Source organism: Labeo rohita, chromosome 7, assembly GCF_022985175.1.
Source record: "Labeo rohita strain BAU-BD-2019 chromosome 7, IGBB_LRoh.1.0, whole genome shotgun sequence".
Taxonomy (NCBI): Eukaryota; Metazoa; Chordata; class Actinopteri; order Cypriniformes; family Cyprinidae; genus Labeo; species Labeo rohita.
Genome location: NC_066875.1, coordinates 31,350,146 through 31,377,591, shown reverse-complemented (window position 1 = coordinate 31,377,591; position 27,446 = coordinate 31,350,146). Strand labels below are relative to the sequence as shown.

Below are 27,446 nucleotides of genomic sequence, written 5' to 3'. Positions count from 1 at the left end.
TTTTTAAATGATTGAACAGTCAGGTACAAAAAATTATGTATTGATACTAAATAAGTTTTGAGGATCTGTTTTAAAGTTATACTTTATATACTACCAGTCGAAAGTTTTTAAACAGTAAGATTTTTAATGTTTTTTTTTTGTTGTTGTTGTTTTTTAAAGAACTCTCTTCTGCTCACCAAGCCTGCATTTATTTCATCCAAAGTACAGCAAAAACTGTACACTTTTGAAATATTTTTTACGATTTAAAATAACTTTTATATTTAAATATATTGCAAAATTTAATTAATTTATTCCTGTGAACAAAGCTAAATTTTCAGCATCATTACTTAAATCTTCAGTGTCACATGATCCTTCAGAAATCTTTCTAATATGCTGTTTTGTTGTTCAAGAAAACAGTTTATAACAGTTTTTTCAGGATTCTTTAATGAATAAAAGGATCCAAAGATCTGTATTTATCTGAAATAAAAAGTAACAGGATACACTATTTATAATGTTACAAAATATTTCTATTTCAGATAAATGCTGTTCTTCTGAATTTTCTATTCATCAAAGAAACCTGAAAAAATTCTACTCAGCTGAGAATATCAATGATTTCTGAAGGATCATGTGACTGGAGTAATGATGTTAAAAATTCAGCTTTGAAATCACAGGAATGAATTACATTTTAAAATATATTCAGATAGAAAACAGCTATTTTAAATAGCAAAAACATTTAAAATGTTGCAGTACTTTGGATCAATTAAATGCAGGCTTGGTGAGCAGAAGACACTTATTTAAAAAAACATTAAAAGTCTTACTGTTCAAAAACTTTTGACTGGTAGTATACGTTTTCTTTATTTATTAACATGAAACGGCTGTTATTACCATACCATTTTGAAAGGGTTGCTATTGCACACAAAACACTTAATCTATCTTCGTTATCAGTTTTATTAATATTCACATTTAAGTTTGTATTTCGGTTTATTATAGCCGTGTTGTAAACTCACGCATGCAGAAGTGACACTGAGGGGCCAATTATCTTACACCCACCCACCTGTGCTTACGTTTGTTTCTACCTGTGTCGCTGCTCCGGTGTACATTACTGTGACCGAGATGCTGACAGTCAACACGACCTGTTAATATTTCAGCACTTTCTGCGATGTCTCCACTCCCAAATCCGTTCCGTGTGTTCCTTGGCCTCGGTTTCGCAACTATTTTCTGCTCCTGTTTAATTAGGCGACTGATGTAGGATTGAGTTGCAGTGACACGGCAGCCGTGATAGAACAGACGAAATCCAGGAATCACTACACAGAGAGACTACGTTACAGGACAAGTACTGCACCTTATGTTATGTTAAGTATCTTATGGAATCAAAGGACATGAAGTCTAACCGGACAGCGGTAATGCTAGTCTTAAATTAACAACCCGCTGCAACGACATTAGGATTTTACTCAGTAAAAATGCACCACGGAGGAAGTTGGATGTTGCTCATGCTCAGCATCATGTTAGGTAAGACTTTTCTTTCTTTCTTTCTTTCTTTCTTTCTTTCTTTCTTTCTTTCTCTTACTTTCTTTTTTTCTTTCGTTCAGTTCATTTTTCTTTCTTTTCTTATATGCACTTGTATGAACTTTTTTTTTATATATAAATTCTGTAAAGGTGAAGATAATATATTGAATCAATTTTTTTTTTCTACATTACAGTTGACGTGTTACCCATATTATATATCATTTAAATAATAAAAGTGATGTATAGTTTCAGCATGCTCCTCAAAAAAATCATTTACGAATTACCTGGTGTCCGTTTGTATCACCCACTGTTTTAGCATTAACCATTTTGTACCTTTTCTTTGAAGGGATTGCATGCGGTGACTCCAGAAAACCCTCATCACCCAAGACCGTCGTCAGACAGAGTGAAAAGAGCTCCAGGAGACAGGATGAATTTGAGAGGAACATGAAAGTGTTGATAGAGAACTTCAGATCCTTGTCAAAATACGAACAGGGAAACGAGGCCCCACTAAATCTTCAACAGAGTATGAGCCGGATGTCAGCACCCCTTGAGAGAATTGCAATCGACAGCACTAACCTAGATACTTACTTGACAATATTCAACAGTTTATTCTCTATATACCAGCCCGCGCTGATTGACAGTTTCATTGAAACTCTTCCTCAGGCTTTAGTTTGCGTTTTGGCGGACAGACAGCACTGTGGATGGCAAGCAGATGTAACCAGTATAGTTTCATCTGCATTGAATGAACAAGTACTTTCAGTGATCTCTTCACTTAAAGCTGAAGCCTGCATGTCAACATCTAGTCTGCGAATGGCAGACTCCACCATGGCTCAATTAAGCTCTCTTCAGGAGATGTTTTTGAATGTTTTGTCCTCAGACCTCCCACTTTATCTGCTCTCAGACAACTTTTTAGCCTTGTGGAATAATTTTATGGACGTGGCAATTCCACCTATAATGTCATTCATGTCTGATTTCACGTTGAATGCGCTTCAAACTCCAGTGGATTTTCTAAAACTGGGATTACAGTTTGGCATTGAGATCCCTACCCTAGACCAGAGTGAGACGTGTCAACAAGGTGTGTTATAGCTTTAGGTTCTTCAGTATTGTTTGTTTGTTTTGCATTAATTAGAATAGTTTTTTCATTGCAGTAAGTGATTCTTCTTGTCTTTTTCTGTCTTTTGTACACAGGTGATCTCAAACAGCTTATCATGTGGTATGTCACTGGAAGCCCATATTCCTGCTATACATTTGGAGAATATTATTTTATATTACAGTTAAAGTCAAACGTTTACATACACCTTGCAGAATCTGCAAAATGTAAAGTAGTTTGCCAAAAATGAGAGGGATCATACAAAATGCATGTTAATTTTTATTTAGTACCTTGTTTGTTGTGAACAGTTAAACTGAAAAATCCTTCAGGTCCCACAATTTTTTTTTTTTCAGCATTTTTGCGTATTCAAACCCTTTCAAACAATGACTGTATGATTTTGAGATCCATCTTTTCACACTGAGGACAACTGAGGGACTCATATGCAACTATTACAGAAAAGTTCAAACGCTCACTGATGCTTCAGAAGGAAAAACAATGTATTAAGAGCTGGGGGGTGAAAACTTTTGAATGGAATAAGGATGTGTACATTTTACTTATTTTGCCTAAATGTCATATTTTTTTTCATTTACTACAGAAGATACTTACATGTTTTCCAGAAGACAAAATAAGTTAAATTGACCCTGATCTTCAAATTCAAAAAGTTTTCACCCCCCGGCTCTTAATGCATGTTTTTTCTTCTGGAGCATCAGTGAGCGTTTGAACCTTCTGTAATAGTTGTATATGAGTTGCCAGTTGTGCTCAGTGTGAAAAGATGGATTTTAAAATCATACAGTCATTGTTGAAAAGGGTTCAAATACACAAAAATGCTAAAAAAAGAATTTGTGGGACCTGAAGGACTTTTCTGAAGAACAGTGGCCAGTTTAACTGTTCAGGACAAACAAGGGGACTCATGAACAACCATCACTAAAAAAAAGAAAAGAAAACACAGCTGTGGATCATTCAGGTAACAACACAGTATTAAGAATTAAATGTAAGTGAACTTTTGAACAAGGTCATTTTTATAAATTAAACTATCATTTTCTCTTTTGGACTGTATGTCTAAATAAAAAAAAACATGCATTTTGTATGATCCCTCTTTATTAACATTTTGCAGATTCTGCAAGGTCTATTTAAACTTTTGACTTCAACTGTATATTCCATTTGTATTTTACTTAAAAATGAGTGATTCTATGTCTTGTTTTCTCTTTTTAGGGGCTTGAATAATAATGTAAGCTGGTCTTTTGGAAAATCCCTTCTGGATATGTTTTTGGCACCTGAAACTCCTTCTTGCAGTTTCACAGATCCAGAATGCCAGGCCACAAGCGACATCCAGTTTGGTCGTACTGGCGTGGACCTTCCCACCTTTAGTCTCACCTGCGAACAACAAAACTTGAACCAACTCAACGAAACTCTTTGCACAGCAGTTTTAGGAGCAACATCTCAGGAGTCTTATGTCCTTTATCAGATGTGTAGAGCTCTTAGCACACTATCTCAAACCGAAGTGACAAAGGTCTGGAGAAACACATGTCACATGATCCAGAACGCCATCTTACCGCTCATTGAGCCCTGCAGTGTTCCTGGCATGGCACAATCAAGTCATATTGCACGGTCCACTCTCAGCCTTAGCGAACTTCTCTGCGACTACCAGAACTGGACTATCAAAGGTGCCGTGGACCCAGCTCTGGTCACAATGTGCAGTGAAAATGATCGTGCGACGTTCATCCTTGCTGTGTGTAACAATGCAGAAGCTATACAAGTGCTGGTCAGAAATCCTAGCAATGCCTGGGTGTGGGAATTCTGTGCAAACACTTCAGACACGTACATAGTGAATCTATATTGTTCATATAACATATGGACTGCTGAAACCATCGACCCATCAATAGTGACGTTTTGCTGGTATAATGACATGGAGAGATTTCAGTTTTTTTTGTGTGACAGTATGGCCTTTTTCATGGTTGTGTTCTCCAGTGAAGAAAACAACTGGCTGAAACCCAATTGCTCTGAACCTCCTCCAGAAATTGACATCAGCACCCTTGTGGCTGAGTCTTGCAAGTACTCCGAATGGAAGAATGCACGAGCAATCACCCCTGACCAGATCTCTCTATGTATCCAAAATGATGAGGTTCGATTCATTAATGAGGTGTGCGTTAACCACACCTTTGTCGCTCAAATTGTGCAGAACAGTGTAAATTCTTGGGTGGAGCAATATTGCACATACTCTATCAGGAATCCCCCTACGAGCCAGCTGCCGCTGAGCATTGAAGTTTGGTGTAACTATAGCAAATGGACTAACATGTCAGTGGATCCATCTGTGGTCGCTCTATGCTGGCAGTACGACCAGATTGGCTTCCATCAGAACGTCTGCTGCAACATACCCTTGTATGACAAGTTGTCTCTTCATACTGACAACCAATGGCTGATCAGAGAGTGCACTAATAATGACACCACAAACATGTTGGAGCATGTTTGCATCTATTCAGATTGGATCCAGCCTACTATAGTAGACATGACTGACCTTGCTCTCTGTGCGGATCTTGACACTGAGAACTTCACTCGGAATGTATGTGCCAACGTTACAGTTCTCCAGAATTTGCTGGCTAATTTAGACAACACCTGGTTGTTGGAGCAATGTGCAAACCTGACTGCTTCTGGCCAAGGTGGTGGGGTTGGGAACGGGGGGAGCCTGATGGGTTTCCGACCGGCTGAGCAGTGTCAGTACTCCAGTTGGTCTTTGGTGCTTCCGGACGCTGCTCTCCTCGCTCTTTGCTGGGACTACGACCAGGCCAACTTTATCTCCTTCATCTGTGCTGACTCTTCCATGCTCGCCCACATCACTCAAGAAGCCTCCAGCCTCTGGGTTGGCACTCTCTGTGCCACATACACAGCTCCCCAAACCACCGGCAGTGGGAGCAACAACACAACTCCTGAGCCGTGTCTAACTAGGGAGTTAGCTAAGAGGCTAAACTGGACTTGCAGCACAGACTTCAGCTCTGTCTGCCAACCAGGTGTCAGTCAAGTCCAGGGTCTTCGGGTGCTGTTGCGCTGTGGGATAAGGATCTTCCAACCTCGCTTGGAGAATCTCATGACTACACAGGTGACATCAGTGGTCAACCAGGCCACCAGCCTGTGGGTTGTCCTGCTGTTGGCTCTAGAAGAAAATCAGATGACCACTCTGAGGGTGACAGAGAATATTTGGCTTAGTGTGTTGGACTCAATTGTTGTCTACATGGAGAATGGGACCAACTTTGACAACAAGCGTGTGCTTTTGCAGTGCTATGGGGTTGGTATTATTATTAAATCACTACTATCCCAATATTAAGAACAAGGCATATCATTGTTTTCATTAGACCAGTGTAGGGGTGTGTGATACATATATATCATCTACGATAATATTCTAACTGTTGTTTAAAGGATATATATTGCAAAAAACACAACCAGAGAGTGCACGCATACACTACCTGATGTAGGTTAGACTACTGCGCAAGCACATTTAGGCCTGGTTTCACAGACAGAGCTTAGACTAAGCCAGGATTAGGCCACAGTTCAATTAGGATATTTAAGTCATTTTTATAAACGTGCCTTTGAAAAAACATTACTGGTGTGCATCTTAAGACAAAACAAAGGCACTGGCATGTTTTAAGATCAATAAAAGCACGTTTCTTTCAGTTGAAACAGCTCAGACTTACATTTTAGTCTGGGATTAGGCTTAAGACTTATCCGTGAAACCAAGTGTTACAGTTCACGCTTTGACTGCGTGATGTAGTCGATTAAGATAACCTAAAAATAATAAACTATTGTTATTTTTAAGTTTCATCATAAAAATCATCTGATATAGGTAATATCAAACAAAGAGTGACTTTTTTTCCCAAATGTCAGTCTGTTTGCAAACATGATATTGATTTGATGAACCTCTCATTAAACAAGAAGTTATTATTAACTGACATACATTTTAGACACAACAGTTCTTGTTTTTGCTGTATTTCGACAACTAAAGTAAACAAAGCCACAGCAGAATTGTTTTGCGTCTCTGAACACACACAATGGTGTTTCGCATCTAAATCAGTCAGCCGTTTGAAGGAATCGGTTGAATAAATGACTAAATGACTCACTACTGGCGATTTTAGGTTTTTATATATAAAATACATGTTGCCTTTTTCCCCCCAAATATTTTTAAATATCAGTATTCAGTATCTGTATTTTTTTTTTTTTTACATGAAAACATTATTTATGCATATGTAACTGCAGGTTAAATGCATTCATGTTCTGCATTAAACATCTGTGCATCTAAATGTTGCTGCAGATGTGCCACCTCTGCATTGCGAACACAAATTTAGTTAATACTGTTTTTTATTTGATTGATAACAGCCTTATAGTGTCTTACTATTTGAATTTATTGATTAAATTTAAGAATTTGAAACAGAAGATGATGCATACATTTAAAAATGGCCTTATAAAGGTAAAAATCATTTTAAACTTATTGGAAAAGTTCATTTCTGTTACTCCTGCAAACGAACCACACAGAAAATCAAAAGAAGAATATCAAAAGCTTTGGGAGACAGCTGTCCATAGCAGTCACTCAGCAAAATATCATCTAATTATTGTTATTGACAAAATTCTAGAAAATATCGAAATTTAATTTTTGGTCATTTTCGCACACCTCTGGACCAGTGTTTCCCAAAAAAAGACACTGTGAGCTAGTTCTGGAAGTTCTTCTAGTTTTTCCTGATTATTAATTAAGCATATCCCTTACCAGGTTCACCACTATTTTGTAATTGACCCATGATCTAGCTCATCAACATGAGGTATAAGGTGTTAAGACGTGACACCGGATAATCTAAATCTCTTCCTTAGCATGTAATATTAACTCTTGAGTCATTTGATTTGTCTCTACATTAGTACTGTGATACAAATACCTAATGTTGTTGTTGTTGTTGTTCCTATAAATGTTGAGATGTCATTCATCTATAGGACAGTATTTTCATTGTACTGTATTTCCAGTTGAAACTTTGCATGTGTGTATTTCAGAAAGTTCTGACCAATCTGATGCAAACAGGAAGAGATATGCCCTCTAACTTTTTCCTGATCAAGGTTGGATAGCCAATCTTATTTATTTGCATGCTTTTGTTTGCTGAAATCAGTGTGGGTAACAGCTTGAATTACACCTCTCATTATTGCTTTTACAGGAGTATTTCCGTATTCCTTTACCTCACCTGAGATCAGTGTTCAGTGCGGCAGACACTGTAATCGTGAGGGAGATTTTGCTGTACTATAACAGGAACTATGCCACTTTGCAGGTAGATCATCCCACCACTGCATCACAAAATGTTTAAAAAACAAGCAGTCAAGATAAATGCATTGATATAATTTCTAATCGATTCTTTTTTGAAGCTAACAGATGATTACCTGCACACCATGCTGTCTGTGCTTTTCCAAGTACACCTGCCCAGAGATTTTAGCCTGTTTCCTGACATGGGTCTGTTGTTGGCTCTAACTACACCTTCAGAAATCTTGTCAATGCCTCCGCTATCAAATAATATCAATGCGTGAGTGACACACATAGATACCTGTTTAAAGAGCTTAAAAAGAACGTTGTTTTAATCACACCATTCACTTCTTGTTTATTATCTATTTATATTATTATTTGTGACCCAGAATCAAAAACCAGTCATAAGGGTCAATTTTTTAAACCGAGATTTATACATTATCCAAAAGCTGAATAAATAAGCTTTCTGTTGAGGACAATATTTGGTCGAGATACAACTATTTAAAAATCTGAGGGTGCAAAAAAATCAAAATATTGAGAAAATCGCCTTTAAAGTTGTCCAACTGAAGTTCTTAGCAATGCATATTACTAATCAAAAATAACGTTTTGATATTTAGGTAGGAAATCTGCAAAATATCTTCATGGAACATGAGCTTTACTTAATATCCTAATGATTTTTGGCATTAAAAAAAAAAACGATAATTTTGACCCATACAATGTATTGTTGGCTATTGCTACAAATATACCCGTGCTACTTAAGACTGGTTTTGTGGTCCAGGGTCACATTTTATTTTTGTTTTTGTTTTTGTTTATGACGATTATAGCTGATTTGAATTGCAAGCTTCATAAAAAGTAAATCCTAAGTGGGATAATTAATATACTAATTTATATAAATTATAGATACATTTATATGTAAATATATTTAATATTTTTTTTTATTTATATTCATATTTTTATCAATGCTATTTAAACTCTTCTAGTATTTATTTTTCAAAATTTTAATTAGCTTTTATATTTTCAGTTTTCATTTGAATTTGTCTATATTTAGTTTTGTCATTTTTAACATTTAGCTTTATTTATTTTTTGTTTAATTTATTTAATTTATTTATTCAGGTTATTTAGTTCACTTAGTTCCCAAGGCAGCAGTTCTTGTTTGGCAACATTTCTCATTTGGCGAGTTTTTTATCCAATATTTATATTTTATTTCAGCTTTATTTCCATTCAGATTTATTTGTAATACTCTAAGTTAACAATAACATATAAGGTATAAGTTACACATAGTTCAAATAGTTTAAAACATCTCCATTTCCCTACTTTTCTCCAGGTTAAGCATCATTAACTTCAGCATCAAAAACCTTTCCCTGGAGCAGCAGCAAGCATTTGGTCGATGGTTCAGTCAGTCCATGAGCTTGTCTAACATGACAGCCGGCAGCTTATCCTTTATCAGAGACGCTGGAAACCTGATCGCCTATCTGCCCTTCCAGAGCTTCCAGTACCTCTCACCTGCTCAGGTAACAGCCCCAACACCTCGCAAAGATACCTGAACCCATCTGGCTCCGGTTAACCCTCAGGCACCTCAGCTGGGGAAAATGCCAGCGCTTGCCACTGGTTCATTGTAACAGACATGCCCTCGTAGTCTGTTTTCAATAAATAAACACAGAAACACATGAATTAAGAATGGTTGTGTAGTGGACTGTGGTGCTAACATCATAATGAAAGGTTCTTCACTGCTGTCCATATCGACGGGACATTTCAGAATTCACAAATAGATTTAATATGAATATGTAGTGTGGTATATACATTTATTCAACAGAAAAAATAATAATGTAGGATTTACCTTCAAACATGAAATTTTGAAGTAGACAGACTGAAATAGTAGTTTCTTGTCAAATGCGCTCTAATAATCTTTGTTTTATTTACATTTGATGGTTTAATATGACTAATAAATAGTCTTAAATGATCACTTATGACATACTCTTGTTCTCATTGTCCATTCATTGTGTTGTGTTTTCTTAGCTGCTGGATGGTTTTGATGTCCTGATGAGTAACGCGTTGGGTCCCCTCAAACAGCAGTTCATTGCTCAGAGTCTCATTGGAACCTTCGGGAATCTCACTGTTGACCAGTTCAGGAGGTTAGCTAGTAAATACAATATTATTTTATTCAGTTAATATGAAAACAGTACAATTCTTTGTATTTTTCAGATTTGGGACATGGAAATGTAAAAAGCAACAACAATTTTTGTTTCCGCTCACACCCCTCCAGGTTAGGGAATCTGTCCTGTCTGGCTCACCCCAGCCAGCTGATAGCATATGCAGGAACGGAAGCCTTCTCAGTGATACAGGACAACATCAGGACTTGTGCAGTCCACGGTTTTAGTGTTCCTAGCAATATGGTCAGTAAACATGGTCCAGATTAGTCTCATTTGTATTCACCCTCTTCATTAAAAAACAACCCCTGTTTGAAAAATAGCAGTAGTACATATAAAATAGCTTCTGGTCTGTGGTTACTTTTCTTTTTGTTTCCAGATATCCAGCTTGGTCTTGAAATCGTCTGACCTGCAGTCTCCCTCCAGTCTCACTCCTCAGAGAATCTCTGAGCTTGGCCCTTTTCTGCCCCTGCTGGGATCCAGTGTCCTTCAGCAGCTGACCTCAGCCCAGCTCATGCCTGCCCTCAAAACACTCGCCTCTGTACCTTTCACCCCTGCACAGGTACACACCGTTTTTGCCATACCTGCACACATTTGCCAGACATGATGAATAATTTAGCAAAATTTACAGGCTATAAATATTTCTTACCAGTCGTGATACTATTTTGCATTATTTGTTTTAAAAACGTATATATGCTACCAGTCAAAAGTTTTTGAACAGTCTCTTCTGCTCACCAAGCCTGCATTTATTTGATTTAAAGTACAGAAAATGTTGACATTTTAACTGTTTTCTATTTAAATATATTTTAAAATGTAATTTATTCCTGTGATTTCAAAGCTGATTTTTTGCCTCATTACTCCAGTCACATGATCCTTCAGAAATCATTCTAATATTCTGATTTTCAAGTTTCTTTGATTAATAGAAAGTTCAGAAGAACAGAATTTATCTTAAATTTTGTAACATTATAAATGTCTTTATCTTTATCGACACTGATCAATTTAAAGCATCTTTGCTTAATAAAAGTTTTAATTTCTGACTCCGAGCTTTTTAATGGTACAGTGTATAATGTTACAAAAGCTGTTTATTTCAGATAAATGCTGATCTTTGGATATTTCTGTTCATCAAAAAAAAGTATTCAACTGTTTAAAATATTGATAATAATAATAATTGACAATAATAATGATAATATTAAATGTTTCTTGCAAATCAGCATATTTGAATGATTTCTGAAGGATCATGTGACACTGAAGACTGAAGTAATGATGCTGAAAATTTAGCTTTGATCACAGGAATAAATTAAATTTTAAAATATATTCAAATAGAAAACAGTTATTTCAAATAGTAAAAATATTTCACAATTTTGCTGTACTTTGGATCAAATGAATACAGGTCTGGTGAGCAGAAAAGACTTCATTACAAAAGAAAAACATTAAAAATTTTACTGTTCAAAAACTTTTGACTGGTAGTCTATATTCCTATGACAATGAGTATTTTCCCCTAGCGTATTTACAGACAGATCATTGTGTGAGTCATAGGCAAGGCAGTTTATTTCATACACAGTGTTTCAAAGTGTATTTGATAAAAAATAAAAAATGAAAAAAAAAATTGCATGATGTAATGTTACAGCATTGTTTTACTTGCTTGCCTAAGACAATTTTTACTTGCATTTTGCATGTGGCATGTTAATTTTGGACACTGAGTAGACCCAAGTGGGTATGAAATTGAGTAGAGGTCAAAGGTTACAAGCAGGCAGTGTGGGTTTAGTCTCGAGGGCTCTGCAGCAGATGGAAGACTGCTGTCAGAGGAGCCATGGTATCTGATATAGGTAGAGGATTGTGTCACTGCTCAACCCTTTAATCATTTCTGCATGACCAAACATGAATTCTCAATGTGCACCCAAAACATAAGGAAGGCAGGGATGGGAGCACAATGGAACAACAGAGAGCTTCAGATGGCAATAAAAAGTCTTTACTATAGGTAGAAAGGGGGAATGTCCTTGTAAAAGTCAAGGTGTTTTAATTAAATAAAATACCTACTTAATACTCATATAAATTAACATTATCATTCAGAATATTTGTTTATCATCTTGTTGTTTCATTGCTTTATGATGCACTGTCTATTAACCAATACAGTTTTTTTTCATAAAGGCAGGTGTTATCATCGACAAGATCTCAGCCAATTTTAGTGTAAGTATGTATTTTCTGTTAGAATTGAAAAACGCTGTGCTTGCACTGATCTTTTTCCTTCTTAAGTGTTGAACATGGCCAGTGCCTCTGTGTGAGCCTACATATGTGTTTATTTGTGTCTCCGTTTGAGATGTCAGCACTTTTGCACAGCCAGCTGGCCTACAACTCAGCGTAATCAACTCCGGGGTATTTCAAGGACAATTGCATTGGCCTTACACACACTCACCCATCAGTTTCTCTTTATAAATTTACTTAGCATGTTTGAAAGTGCGTGTAACGTTTACTCATATGATCCATGTGATTTGGCAGTTCCTTAAGGTATAAGATTTCACCAGGCATAAGGAAGTTGTCAAGCGGCCCTTTGTATTTTGTGTCTAAGGTTTAAGGGAACATTGTGATGTAGGTCAGATAGGGTGTCACTAGTGAGCCGACGCACGCCTCAGACATCCTCTTTCACGTGTGTGGCATCAATGAGATATCTAATGGAAATATCTGCATATGGCACATGTTAATCATGTTGAAGGGTTAGTTTACTCAAAAATGAAAATTCTGTCATTAATTACTCACCCTCATGTCGTTCCAAACCCGCAAGACCTTCTTTCATCTTCGGAACACAAATTAAGATATTTTTGATGAAATCTGAGAGCTTTTTGACCCTGAATAGACAGAAACGCAACTGACACAGACACAGTTAAAATGGTCCACATTCAACCGTAATTTTATGAAGCTACGAGAATACTTTTTGTGTGCAAAGAAAACAAAAACATCGACTTTATTCAATAATTTCTTCTCTTGCGTGTCAGTCTCTGCTGCATATTCACGAGAGTACCATGACTCTCATGAGTGCACTGTTATGGTAAATTCTTGATACTGAATGTTTTTTGAATGACACTGAATATCGTATTTTGGGAATATTATATTATAAATATTTATATTATAAATATAAATATAATATTATTAAGTGTGATGTTTGTGCTCTCTCTCAGCTGTCTACACTGGGATCTCTTGTGAGTGGAGTAAAGGTGGAGACTCTGTGGACTTTACCAACTGATGTTCTACTGGAAGCATTACCTGCTATGAGCCTTCAGACAGCTGGGCTCACCCCGCCACAGGTCAACACTATCATCTCCAAACTCTGGGTAAGTCTTAAAATATTAGTTTAACAGCTGTAAATAAATCCACAATTAAAAGAGCTCGAGTATTAACACCAGACTGGATGTTCATATACAGTATAGACACAAGATGTAATCAAATGTAAATCAAATGTGCTCCACTGTTGTACCAAATGAGAAGCAACAACAAAAATTGCTTGTATTCCTTCACGGTAATGGATTAATTTCTGGTTTTGAAAATCTCTTTAAGTATCAAATAAGATGTATAATACTATCCTTTATATACCATATACTGATTTTGAAGATGTAACATCTCTGGCAACAGGAATGTTAGGACTAAGCATATTAGCACAAATATTGTGAATTTCTTTCTTCATGCTTTCAGGGTTCTAGTTCTGTGCCCAAGTGGATGGATGAAGTCGAACCTTTGCTCTCTAGCACTCCACTCCTCAGTGTGATTCACCAAGCCTCTCTGCTACTGATCGAAGACGCTGCTGTACACACTCGCCTCTGGAACACACAGCAGGTATGTTCTAGTCCAGTTATACACACTTTATTTATCAACCACAGTTACAGCAAAATGACAGTTTTTGTCAATTTTATACTTTTTAAATGCATTTAAGATTGTTTAAAATTAGTATTTTATTAACTTTGACAGTGTCCCCAGTGTCATTTTAGTACTTGCTTACTGAATTATTATAGGTCTTTTTTATTTGCATCCTGAAATGTGATTGGTCTTTTCTTTCTTGTACATGATTACAGGTCAATATGATCTTTTAATGTTTTAAAAAGGCTTTTATGTTCACCAAGGCTGCAAAATACAGTAAAATTAGTTTACAATTTTTTTAATAATGGTTTCGTTTAAATTGTTGCTATTTTAAATAACTGTTTTCTATTGTAAGAAATTTTAAAATATAATTTAGTCCTGTGATGGCAGTTTTCAGCAGCCATTACAGCAGCTTTAAGCAGCACATGATCTTTCAGAAATCATTTTAATATGCTGATTTGGTGCCCAAGAAACATTTCTCTTTATTATCAATGTTGAAAACAGTTTGTTGCTCAAAATTGTGACAAATTATTTCAGAATTGTTTAATGAACAGAAAGTTCCAAAGAACAGCATTTATTTGAATACAAATTTATTCTTGATCAATTTATTTCATCCTTGCTTAATAAAAGTAATTATTTCTTTCAAAAAAAAAAAAAAATCTTTGAACGATGGGTGTATATCTGTTCTTACGCTGCAAAGACCATGTAGCATTTCTTAGGAACTGTACATCTGGTCAAAGGAGAACTCCACTTCCAGAACAACAATTTACGAATAATGTACTCACCCCTTGTCATCCAAGATGTTCATGTCTTTCTGTCTTCAGTCGTAAAGAAATTATGGTTTTTGAGGAAAGCATTTCAGGATTGTTCTCCATATAATGGACTTCATTGGTGAATTTTGAACTTCCAAAATGTAGTTTAAATGCAGCTTCAAAGGGCTCTAAACGATTCCAGCCGAGGAAGAAGGGTCTTATCTAGGGAAACGATTGGTAATTTTTTTCGAAAAATAACAATTTCGTGTTGCACAGGCTCTGGGATGACAAGGGGGTGAGTAAATTATTTGTGAATTGTTGTTCTGGAATTGGAGTTCTCCTTTAAGAACATAGTTAGTCTGACTAGAGGTGTGTGTTTGAGCAAGAGGTCATAACAAGTGTGTTTTCCATCATGACACTCCCTATTACCGCAGAGATCTATATAATACTACAGTGTCTAATTACTGCTTTAATTATTTATAATGGAGCACAACAAAGCTTCTTTGTTGTGTAACCTCTGATTTAGCACACTAGACACTGTATCTCATGTTAACTAGAAGAAAATAAGATGAAAACCAACCTGAGTTTGTTCTGGTACTGTCAGTCCCTTTTTCCGGGACATTAAGCATGAAAGTGTTTTGTAATCCCCCTTTGCTGTTATAGATAAGCTTACAGCGCCAAGAAGTCACTGATTTCACTGTTAATGTATGCATAAATATTTAACAGGTTACAGTAATTGTGCCTCCTGACTTACAGGTGAATTCCTTAAAGGCATAGCTCACCCAGAAATGAACATTTTTGTCATCATTGTCTCACCCTCATGTTGTTTCTAACCTGTATGAATTTCTTTCTTCTGTTGAACACAAAAGAAGATATTTTGAACAATGTTGGTAAACACTAGCGATTTAGTTCCACAGTATTTTTTACATACTATCGATTGTCCACATTTGAGGCGATACTAAAAACAATAGCATCTATATATTGTTTTTTTAATTCCACAGGCTAAAGTTCTCTTTAAAGAGGCTGTCTTCTCTCACCCAAGCCTCTCACTACAAGAATTTCTGTAAGTTTGGCCTTCCAGTTCATTTTGTGATTATAAACAAGGTCTACAAATGAATCATGACCTTGCTTAGTGAAATACTTAAGTAATGTCATGTTTTTGTTTCTCTGACATGGCAGATCTCTGGGGACGCTGGCTACGGGAGTGAATTGCACAGACCTTAGAAAATTGTTCCAGAACCTGGCAACTCTATCACCTATACGTGACATCATGATATTTCTGAGAAAGCAGCCTGTGCCACTCCACCCGTCACTGGTACCTAGTAATCATACATTTAGTTTCAGCCCCTAAATGTTACAGATTACCAGTTTAGTTTCTTAATTATTTAGTCAAATCATCACTAAGGTCAATCCTATTCATAGTTCACTCAGTTAATCTAAATTTTGTGTAGGCCTACTTGTAAATTGAGTACAGATGTTTTGAATCTTGAATAATGGATCAAGTATTGCACAAACACTCTCTTTACAGAAATTTCTTTTTCTTTTCTGTACTACAGAAAAAATGTGTAATTGAAGAACTGTATGAGTTTGACTTTTTCTCAGAGTTAATTGGAGATTTGGGATCTCAGATTGCTCTGTCACTTCCGTGAGTCAAAATTCAACTCAGTCAAAATTCAACTCAGTTAATGTGTGTATAATTATGTCTTCACATGTTCAATGTAATGTTGTTGTCTAAAGGCTGAGCACCATTAAGAAATTTCCACCGGATAAGATGGACTCCCTGAGGAAAATTATTATACAGGACCCATATAACTTCCTACTACTTCCCAGCACCAAACAAGCTGTCCTGGTGGATAAAATGGTTCAAAGACTGGTAAAGAATATAATTTTACTGTCTAGAGGTCATGCACATACTTTTGTTGTGGATCATTCCAGTTAATGATATTGACAGGTTTAATAACCCTGATTCTGTGTGCATTTTGTTTAACCTGCACCTTGTCAAATTGTCCAGTTGGTATTCTCTGTGAATCTCCAACCACAATTTCTTTGATTTTCTCATCAGGATATGTACACTGGCTTGTACACTGAAGAGGAGTTTCGTTTGCTAGGTGTCATGGCCACATTTGTGACGGATGAAATGTTTTTTAAAATGGATAGGAGCTTTTTTGTTGATAGTCTGGAGTTCCTACGAGGATTCTGCTACAATGCCAATAAAAGAGATCTGGTGGCAAAAATGCTACAGGAACCGAGGACATTTGGGTAAGCACAGCTAAAACGTCTTAAACGTAACGTATTAAATCAGTGGAAAATAAAGCTTGCATCAACTAAACTTTAACTGTTTTCTCTGCATAGAACTGTAAAAAACTGGACATCAGAAACTCTGAACCAAGTGGACCGCTTCTTGTTTTTTCTTCCGAACAACATTATTCAACTCATCCCCTTAGTGAGTGACCAGATATTTCTTTGTGTCTGTATTTTACCTAATGACCATCAGACTGAGTTTTTTCCATCACTGTCTGCCTGTGTTTTGACCTGTCTACATGTGTATCTTCAGGGTTTGATGAACTTGGAGTGCATTGAGAGGCTGTTCCTGAGTCAGCAGGAGTGGGAGAGAGGAGAGATTGGCTCTCTGTGTCAAAAACCCTCAGAGCTGTTTGACAAGCAGCAGTTTGTGCTTCAGTTCTTCCTCGGCTTCCTTAGAATGGGACGTGTCCCATGTAAGTACAGTTCTCTGCCTTGACAGAATGTCATCTGTTAAATCATTCTGTTCACTTGAAATAAATAACACATTGTGAAGGGATATAATACAGCAGTATGGCTGTCACTTTACACTTTTGACCACCCATTTTATTGCGTCTTAGATACTGGACTGATCCCCACTTGTGAGAGCCTGCATGTGACACAACCTTCTGCCTGGACTATTGACAGCCTCAGAAACATGCCACAAGTTGCATATCGGAGGTGCTTGGAGCTTATTGGCCAGGATCCGTTTTTTAGTGCATTCCAGCTGTCAGTGCTCATTGCAAAGACAAAAGAGGTGCCTGAATTATTAAAATAACATTCTCACAAGTGTTTTACATTTTTGAGACATTTTGTTGGTTCACATAATTAGACATATCCTTGTTTTCAATGGCACCTTTCCACTTGGTGTAAATTTCACAAATATGTTGGTGATATTCGGTGAATATCTGTGGCATAATAATAGTGGTGACTTTTTTGTCTGTGTATAGGTGTATGGGATGCCTTCCTCTTTTAACACTTCGGTGATCTCTCAGTTGGGTCGCACTGCCACTCAGCTCTCACTTGACGAATTGGCCTCTCTTAAACTCTCTGAAATTCAGTCAATTTCAGCTATGGGGGCTCTCAACACGTGGACCAGCAGACAGGTAAAATGTTGATGAACACATTGCAAAAATGAGCTGGAATGGCTGGTAAAGTTTCAATTTATATACCACTAATTAATGAAAATATACTGATTGATTTTAAGAAGACTGTTTTTATTAATTTCTTCATTTATTATACATTTTAATGCACACTAACATTCAATCACTGGGATCGGTACAGTTTTTTAATGTTTTGAACTAAGTCTGCTCACCAAAGCTGCATATATTTGATCAGTAAAAACAATAATATTTTGAAATATGATAACAATTTAAAATAATTGTTTTCTATATTTAAAAATTGTATATATTCCTGTGATGGCTGAATTTTTAGCAGCCATTACTCCCATGATCCTTCATTCTAATATGCTGACTTAGGTTCTCAAGAAACGTTTCTTATTATTAGTGTTGAAAACAGTTGGTGCTTAAAATTTTTGTGGAAACCATGACAGGATTTTATCGGGAAAAGAAAGTTGAAAAGAACAGTATTTATTTGAATGAAATAGAAGTTCTTGTAACAATGTAAAAGACTTTACTTTAATCTTTTGATCAATTAAATGTATCCTTGTTGAAGAATAGTATTAAATTCTTTCAAAAAAAAAACACAAAAAACTCTTACTAACCCTGTTTTGAATGGTTATGTACATATTGTAAATGACCTCTGTTTTCAATGACAGTTGAAATCTCTATTCTCCACGGTTCTGAACTCAACCAGAAAGACTCCCAGCCAATTAGACTCCAGCACTTTTGTGGCTTTGGGGTACATTGTTTGTGGGATTGATGCACCAATCATGCGCAACCTTAATCCAGTGGAGTTCAGGTTGAATTATCTAAAAAACTATCTAATCAAAAAATTGATTGAATGTATATTAATTAAGTTTGCTGAATGTGAAATGTGTTGTTTTTCTCATTCCAGTAAGGCAGTTTTGTGGATTGGCCGTTTGAATTTGTCTTGCTCTGAGGAGCAGCTGTCAGCACTGATAGGGCTGCTCAGTCACAGCTTGGCATTTGGACCGGTCAGCTCCTGGGGATCAGAGGTCTTCATTGAGATCGGAGCGATTGCAGGTACAGCTGAACAAAGCACTTTACGCAAAGTTGCGCCAGGGGAATTGTTCACTTCCAGAACAAAACTTTACAGATAATTTACTCACGCCCTTGTCATCCAAGATGTTCATGTCTTTCTTTCTTCAGGCATAAAGAAATTGTTTTTTGAGGAAAACATTTCAGGATTTCTCTCCATATAGTGGACTTCTATGGTGCCTGCGAGTTTTAACTTCCAAAATGCAGTTTAAATGCAGCTTCAAAAGGCTCTAAATGATCCCAGCCAAGGAAGAAGGGTCTTATCTAGCTACATCATGTTTTTTTGTTTTTTTTAATTGACAATTTGTACACTTTTTAAACACAAATGCTTGTCTTGTCCAGCTCTGCGATGCGCATGCATACTCTGTGTATTCCGGTTCATGACAGTTAGGGTATGTCATAAAACTCCCATCTGATTTTTTACTCCAACTTCAAAATCATCCTACATCGCTGTTTTACCCTTTTTTTTTGTAGAGGACGTTTTAACTTCTTTGCACGTTCACTTTGTAAACATTAGGTCAGTCCTTCTGCAGCAATGTAGGATAAAGTTGGAGTTTTAAAAATAGGAGTTTTTCGACATACCCTAACTGTATTGAACCAGATTGCACAAAGTATGCATGTGCATTGCAGAAGTAGACAAGACGAGCATTTGAGGTTTAAAAAAGTATATAAATTGTCAATTTTTTTAGTAAATAATCGATCGTTTTGCTAGGTAAGACCCTTCTTCCTTGGCTGGGATCGTTTAGAGCCCTTTGAAGCTGTATTTAAACTACATTTTGGAAGTTCAAATTTACGGGCACCATAGAAGTCCACTATATGGGGAGAAATCCTGAAATGTTTTCCTTAAAAAACATAATTTCTTAATGACTGAAGAAAGAAAGACATGATCATCTTGGCTGACAAGGGGGTAAGTAAATTATCTGTAAATTTTTGTTCTGGAAGTGAACTAACCATTTAAGTCACTTTGGATGAAAATCAGTCTATTAACAGATACAGTTTATTCTAGAGAATTGTTTGTTAGCATCAGTAGCTAAAAGAACTGTGTCTAATTTGCTAATTTTGGTTCATAGTTGAGATAAATTATGTGTTTTGCCTATACATGTTGTTTTTGTGCATTTTTACTTCTGTAGCGGGCCTGCCTGACATGGCAATGTCTGCTTTGGTGAGGGAACAAATAGAAGGAATCACCCCACTTGCCATCTCTCTCATCCCAGCGGGCAAATTTGCAGTTAGTATCCTATTTTCTCTAGCGTCTTTAGTGCCTTGCACTGAAATGTATGAAGTTTGTATTAGTGTTGCCAGGGTTGTGGTTTTAGGGGGCAGCCGTGGCCTAATGGTTAGTGAGTCTGGCTTGTAATTGAAAGGTTGCGGGTTTGAGTCCGAGGTCCAGCAGGGATTGAAGGTGGGGTCACTGCAGTCGCAGCAAAAATGATGGAGCCACGGGTTGCGTTTTTTTGGGCTACTCTTATAATGTACCGTGGCTGCCCAAAGTGTATCTGTAGACAAATAAAAATGAAATAGATCCTTTTACTAATGTGTATTATACTTGGAATATATACCTGCCAACTTAGGTTTGTATGTATGTGGCTTTTTGATTGTGTTCATAACTATTACTGCCACAGCAATTGCCTTAGTTTTTTCTGTCACGATTTGACAATAAACAATACAAATCAAACACTTAATTTCTTACAGTTAATTTCTTCTATTTTTTTAAGATTAAAAGTATTTCAAAGTCATTTTAGGATCTTTATTACGTGGTGTTTCTACTTTCTCTCTTCACAGGTAGTGTTTAACCAGGCCCAGATTCGTATGTTCACCTATGATCAGGCCGTTGCTGTAACTGAGGCCCAGCGCTCCGCTCTGTCTTCAGTACAGCAGACGGCCCTGTCCATGGTGCTCAATCCCTGGGAGGACAAACCTATCGATTTCAGAGGTACTCTTACTCCTGTTGTAAAAAAACAGAGGGAGAAGGAAAAGCTTTTATTATACATCAGTTAAAAAATATATTGGTTATAGTAAAATGTGTGTGCATCTCAAACCTGAATGAATGATTGATATTTGGATATTTAGGGTTAGTATGTTCTTTATTCTCTCACAGTTATATTTGTGTCTTTTCAGGAATGTCACTGGGATTTGCAATGCACCCTAGTCCTTTTCTCTACCTCTCCAGCGTCCTGATAATGCTGCTGTTTTCTCTGGGATGAGTTAGATCTGTCGCTGCTGAATTGCTGCTATACTGAATTGAACTTTTCTTTCCAAATATGTGCAATATGATGTAACTTTAATACCTTATATGTATATAAGACTTATGAGAAATACAAGAACAAGAACTCATGGAAATATTTCTTTCAGCACTTTATAATAGATGTTCAGTGAAAATGTGATTTTGTTTGATTGTTTTGAATAACTGCTTGCTTGGAGAATAATGTATCAACCTAGGTCTGTGATTGCCTTAACTGATTTGGTTTGACTTGTGCTTTATATTCAACTTCTTGTCCTGTTTTTTATTAGTATTATTTACATGCTTTTTTAATCTGCTTTCATAGATTGAAATTCTGGAAAAATATCAAAAGGGGTTGCATTAACTTAAAGTAAAAACTTAATTGTAAAGTTTCATTTTTCTTTCATGTAAACTTACTCATGTATTTATTCTACCCATTTGTCATAATATTTTATGCCCTCTGATGTCAGACTGTATTTTAATTTTGTATTGTCGTGCATAAACCAGGAAATAAAGTAATACAAGAGACATAATTTACAAGTGGACTTACAATTATAAAACAACAACTCATAATAACATACTATAAACGTATTATTATCCTAATTAATAAAATTATAATTATTATTATTAGTTTATGACCTGACATAGCAGACTTGTACAACAGTAATGGCTCGTCCTCTTGTGCGCCACACGGGGGCGTTGTAGCGCAGTGGCGCGCCGACTCCTGTCCTCCGGTATCCCGTCAGCATGAAGACAGAAGCGCGTAGATCAGAGCAGCATTGTGCACATGCTTTCTCTCAGCTACTACTTTAACTAACTCACACTTAGCCAAGATGGCGGATTCCGACGACTGGGGTAAGGATTTCTTTCATATTTTAGAAATAAGTGTATGACCGGGTGACGGGCGCTGTATTAACCACGACATTATTTTGTTTTTCGAAAGACGCTGATAACTTCGAGCCAACTGAGCCGATCGTAAGTGGCGCCGGGCGGCTGGATCGATGGGAAGGCGAGGACGAGGAGGAAGACGTGAAGGTAACGTGCTGCTAATGGTCATGTAACCAAAACTTTATGACTAAACAACGGTTTGGTCCTTTTAATCCTGTCATATCGTATGCTATGTGGCTAATGGTAACAAAACTAACATGGATGATCATGGTGTATTTTTAGCCGTTTAGCTAGCCTAGAATAGGCCCGTTTTATTTAGAGATTCACCAGCTGGATCCAGTTGCGTGTTCATGATTTTCTAGTACTACGGTTACACTGACAGTTTCTGTGTTTACGTCAGCAAACGTGTCATCTTCCAGCTTGACGGATCTGTTACCTGACAGTTTCTCTTTTAGCAACAATAAACTGCCAACCCTGTAGAGATTCATCAAACTAATACAGGAGTTTTGACAAATCATGTGAGTGTCCTTGGTTGAAATGTATTGAACCAGTTACGACAGTGAGCCTGTGACAGGCCATGTGGAGCTTCATCAGCAACTTTTTCGTTTAACTGGTTCATTGGACTGACTTTAAAAACGGGTTGTTCGTCTTAGTTATTACAACTGCTGTAGCTACTTTAGCTATTAATGTACTAGTTAGCAGAGAACGTGGTACGCCGCATTCGACACTTTGCTAATATGGTCTAGCGTCAATAGTTTTAAAACTCTTCTCTTTTTTTAAACTAATTGATTTTACTTTATTTTTGGACCTAATTAGTGTTCCACATCGTAACAGTCACTGTCATATGGATGCTGTAATTTTTGCGCCATACAGCAGCAGCTGGTTGAGTTCCTGTTGACGTCATGACGCGATTGAGTCATGTTGCGTGTGCTGTTGACGCGCAGATCTAGAATTCTCTCACGCGCCCTCCTCTTTTCGAAGTGAGAGTGTATGTGTGTGCGCGCGCGCGCGCGGGTGTTATTGTTGTTATTTACTGCGAGTTGTTTTGTTTGAAAGGCAGCTCTGGAAAAGACTCCCCAAATGAACCCGCTAACCGAGACCCGAAGAGTTCACATGAACTTTTCTGGAATGACAGTGGTGGAAATGGCCAGGATTCACTGGAGGAGGGAGTTAGCTGGTGAAATATATTCATAATACCATTACTAACAAATGAGAATGATTAGTAATTGTCTCTCATTGGCCTGATTAGCTAAGCCCTCAAAACACTTCTTATTTGGTGCACAGTATTGCATGATTTGTATATTATATTAAATAGTTTAGACTTTGCGAAAACGTTTGCAATAGTTTTTAAAAAGTTAAAAACTTTAAACTTACATTTCTTTTCAGGAGCGCTAGTGCTCCTACTTAAAAACAAAACAAAAAAATAAAACACGATCCATCTGATCAATGACAGAAAATATTGTACCTTGTCATTATAAGGTGATATTTGACTCCTTAAAGAGTTTTTTTAACCTTTGTAATGCAATTTTTTAACTTTATCAAATGTATGTTATTTTTTGTGCCAAAAAAGTTAGCTTTATAAACTTTTGTCAATTTTAATTAAATAATAAAGTAAAAGTAATAAGATACAATCAGGAAGAATAAGTCACCAGTCAAATGAAATCAGCATTAACAATTCAGCTTTGCACGGCACAGAAGAGCACAAATGTGACATTATGGAATATTTACAGAATTTTTGACAAGACTCAGAGGTGGTATCAATGCATTTCATAATAACAATGTTATGAGATTAATGTTTTAAATATAAAGTTTTGAATTTATACATTTTAATTATTTAACTGACTCAGTTTATACTTAAAAATGAAACTGCAGTCACTGTCTTTGTCAGTCAATCATTAAAACAGCTAATTAATTTAGGAATAAAGCAAGTGACTTTCTTTTTGAGTGGTTCATTGCGAACCATGGACACAAATATCCCGCTGCGTTTTTAGCGCATTGCGCTATGTTTATGTCCCGAACTGGGATAGGTTTTGTAGCCTTTGAATGGATAAAATATAGAAATCGCTTTAATTTCCCACAGTACAATCAGGAAGAATAACCAGTTGAAAGTGAAACGCTCATACCCAGCCCTGGGATTGACAGTGTTCTGCAGGGTGTCATTGGCCTTAGAAAACCTGGAAATGATTTTTGGGCCTTAAAATCTTTAAAAAGTCACACAAATTTCTGTACTGTACTCGCTTCTTCTTGGTCAGCTCAAATATAAAAGTGAGCTATCGTCAGTTTTGTTTTAAATTGCTTCATAACCATTTCTGCCAGTTCAGTCTTCACTGTTTAATGAACAGAAGGGAATTTGTTATACTTTTGTGAATTTGTAAAAACTGTTGTTTAATCATTTTTGGGACTCTGTAATTATAATGGCTAAACTAATACTTTTTAAAAATACTTTTCTTGCTCTTATTAATTTAGTGAGAGAAATGGTGATTTATCAATCTCATGTATGTAAGGAATCATTACATTATCCTGCTTATTATGTGACTGTTTGAAAAGCAAGTAAATAGGGCGTGAAAACATTCTAATTGAGTTAAAATAATTTTATTGGTTTACATATGGTTACCATACATTTTTCTTTTTGCAGGACAACTGGGATGATGAGGAGGAGGAGGAAAAGGAAGAAGAAAAGAAAGTTGAACAGACAAAAGCAGGTATCTGTTGAGTGGTTGGATTTTACAATGTAATCATTCATACTGTTGGCAGAGACATTGCTTATTTTTGTTTTTATTACTTTTTTAACCCAAATGGAAAGTACTCTTATGGTTTGATTTATATTTCTTATAGACAAACCCCCTGAGAAGAAAAAATTAAGTGATAAAATAAAAGAGAAAGAAATTTTGCAAAAGAAAAAACAAGAGGAGTTGAAAAAGAAGGTAAGATAAAATATTACTTGTATAATTACTAATCCCTTTCTTTCCTGATACTCATTGTTTTGCATATTTTAACCTGTTGGTGTGTTCCACTATACTTCCCACAGTAAACTTCGTAATTTTACGGGAATGCTAAGGGACTAAACCGTTTAACCTTTGTTTTTGAAACCTTTGAATAGATGCATGAAACAGAGCAAAGTGAGACCCTATCACCAGAGGAGGAGCTTGCCGAAAAGCTTCGACTGAAGAAACTGCAGGAGGAGGCAGACATGGAATTGGCCCGTGAGGCATTTGGTAAGAAACAAGTTGTGTGCACTGCACTATATGTGAAGTCTTCCAAGTCCATATTTAACAGTTAATCACTAAACAATCATTCTGATTTCAGGTGTTGATCCTGCTGCTGCAAATGCCTCTACTACTGTTATCACAACCAACAATGCCTCTGGAATTGAAGCCATGTGCCCTTCATCCAAAGATGACTTTGTTGCATTTGAAAAAGTACTGAAAGATAAGATAACACAGTTTGAAAAATCAGTGCATTATTCCAGCTTTTTGGAGTCACTGTTTCGAGAGCTTTGTATTTCGTGTAAGTGCGGAAATATGTCTTGTTTGTTGTATGTGGATAGTTGTAATTTTTTTTAGAATATTTGGTGGACGTCATAAATATAAAACCTTGCATATGTTTAAAGACATGTTTTTTTTCCATCTGTGCAGTGGAAGTAGATGACCTGAAGAAAATAAGTAATTCTTTGTCTGTTCTGCTCAGTGAAAGACAAAGGCAAGAAAAGGTGAGCTGAATGATTTTACTCCTTGTAACTGAGTAAAAGCTCAGTTCTTGGCTAGCTGAGGATCTTATTTACAGACACTAATTTTCTGAATTAATTATAATCAAATTATCAACAGCAGAATATTAATTTGTTGCTGTTATTCACAGGAAAAGAAAGCAAATAAGAAAAAGAAGAAAGGTGTAGTCCCTGGCGGTGGATTAAAAGCAAACATGAGAGATGACTTTGCTGATTATGGCGGTTTTGATGATGGCTATGGCAATGACTATGATGACTTCATGTGACGAAGGTTCATCGCCCCCCTTCCCATTCCCTCTGTGCCCAGATGCCCTTTCAGACATGCAACATTACTCTTTCATGCTTTTCAGTGCCATCTTGGACACTGAACAATGTGTCAACCCTTTACTTGGTTCCAGTGGTGACAGACTCCTCATAAAGCTGCTATCAGCCCATTGCACCCCAGCGGCAAATGGGGAAAAAATTAAATTTATTCAGATGGCCTTGAAATCTCATTTTTCTTTCTAAAACAGACTGTGTGATGTGGGACATTTTTGATGGAGGCGTTACCTCTGATTGGCTTAAATAAGCATTTCAATGCCTTATAGAGAACTTTGCAGACAATGTCTCTTTTGTTTTCATTGAAAGTGACTTATGTTTTTAAAGCTGTGCAGTTTCAGTTACACAGAAGTAAATGTGATGCTCTATGCAAATTAATTTCTTCCAAGAATGTCCTTATTGAAAGTATGGTTGTATGTTTCTTGCATATTTACGCACAATTGGAAACATTATCGGTTTTCCCAGTGTGAACCATCCAGCATTTGAAATCAAAATCGGATGTTTGTCAGTGCTTTGAGTCAACACTACATGATGAACAAGAGGTGGCCCACTGACTAAACGAAAGGAAGGAAAAAATGAAAGTAAAACAAAACTGAAACCAAGCATCATCTTGAAACTGTTGACATTGCCTTCATATGAATTCAGAATAGATTACCTGTTGTGCAGTTGTTTTCTCCGCCAAAGTATATTTTAAATGAACTCAGTATTGCTGCACATGAATGATATTCAATATTGCTGCTCATATGACAGTATATGATCAGTTTTAATCACTAATTGAAGTCTGTGGGTCTCTATTTTGTTTGACTCATTGTCATATACAGTGAGCTTCTGCAGGCATGTCTGGAGTGAAATGAAATGCAAACTTGTTATCAGCAAAAATATAAAAAAACAGCTTAAAAGATCTCACAAACTGTTAAAATTGGACAAAAACAATACAGAGACGCAAAGGCATTGTTTTTAAAGATCTACTTTAATAAAATCATTGGACTAAAGGTATCACTTGGTATTTTTGTAAAGGGTTTGGATGACTTCAGAGTTTTTCTAATTAATGAGTAATAAATGGCATACATGTTTGTTTGGGTGGAAATGTGATGTTCTACTGCTTTGTTTTTGATACTCTGAAGTATGCAATAAATATTTGAGTATTTACAGTTTCAAGTAGTAAAATATTTACCACAGTACAAGTCAATAGAAAATACATAAATGAAAAATTACAAGACGCACACGTTCCTCTGGAGTTGCTGTTTAACAA

The 27,446-nt window shown here is 36.4% G+C and overlaps 2 protein-coding genes across 2 annotated transcripts; both read left to right on the top strand.

The window, feature by feature from the left end:
- The first annotated feature begins 2,143 nt into the window (after positions 1 to 2,143).
- On the top strand, positions 2,144 to 21,797 carry strc1 (stereocilin 1). Its single transcript, XM_051113681.1, has 27 exons — positions 2,144 to 2,560; positions 2,674 to 2,698; positions 3,788 to 5,855; positions 7,601 to 7,663; positions 7,759 to 7,869; positions 7,964 to 8,118; positions 9,163 to 9,349; positions 9,855 to 9,970; positions 10,102 to 10,231; positions 10,365 to 10,547; positions 12,134 to 12,172; positions 13,159 to 13,311; positions 13,670 to 13,810; positions 15,585 to 15,646; positions 15,763 to 15,898; positions 16,140 to 16,228; positions 16,321 to 16,456; positions 16,646 to 16,842; positions 16,936 to 17,026; positions 17,138 to 17,300; positions 17,445 to 17,620; positions 17,814 to 17,969; positions 18,641 to 18,783; positions 18,880 to 19,028; positions 20,174 to 20,271; positions 20,826 to 20,976; positions 21,162 to 21,797. Exons 1-27 carry the CDS (start codon positions 2,275 to 2,277, stop codon positions 21,245 to 21,247), a joined length of 5,490 nt encoding a protein of 1,829 aa, XP_050969638.1. The 5' UTR covers positions 2,144 to 2,274; the 3' UTR covers positions 21,248 to 21,797.
- A 161-nt stretch (positions 21,798 to 21,958) lies between these two features.
- Positions 21,959 to 27,190, top strand: eif3jb (eukaryotic translation initiation factor 3, subunit Jb). Its single transcript, XM_051115120.1, has 8 exons — positions 21,959 to 22,119; positions 22,208 to 22,299; positions 24,788 to 24,854; positions 24,988 to 25,076; positions 25,253 to 25,367; positions 25,459 to 25,659; positions 25,788 to 25,861; positions 26,008 to 27,190. The coding sequence occupies exons 1-8, from the start codon at positions 22,098 to 22,100 to the stop codon at positions 26,140 to 26,142; spliced, it is 795 nt and encodes a 264-aa protein (XP_050971077.1). The 5' UTR covers positions 21,959 to 22,097; the 3' UTR covers positions 26,143 to 27,190.
- The last annotated feature ends 256 nt before the right edge of the window (positions 27,191 to 27,446 follow it).

What these genes read in the sequence shown, in the direction of transcription:
- strc1 (XM_051113681.1), top strand. Translation starts at nt 2,275, where the DNA reads ATGTCAACATCTAGTCTGCGAATGGCAGACTCCACCATGGCTCAATTA. An exon ending in CAGATTGCTCTGTCACTTCC is followed by an intron (nt 16,229 to 16,320) that starts GTGAGTCAAAAT and finishes TGTTGTCTAAAG; the next exon opens with GCTGAGCACCATTAAGAAAT. An exon ending in TCATTGCAAAGACAAAAGAG is followed by an intron (nt 17,621 to 17,813) that starts GTGCCTGAATTA and finishes GTCTGTGTATAG; the next exon opens with GTGTATGGGATGCCTTCCTC.
- eif3jb (XM_051115120.1), top strand. Translation starts at nt 22,098, where the DNA reads ATGGCGGATTCCGACGACTGGG. An exon ending in ATTGGCCCGTGAGGCATTTG is followed by an intron (nt 25,368 to 25,458) that starts GTAAGAAACAAG and finishes TTCTGATTTCAG; the next exon opens with GTGTTGATCCTGCTGCTGCA. An exon ending in AAAGACAAAGGCAAGAAAAG is followed by an intron (nt 25,862 to 26,007) that starts GTGAGCTGAATG and finishes TGTTATTCACAG; the next exon opens with GAAAAGAAAGCAAATAAGAA.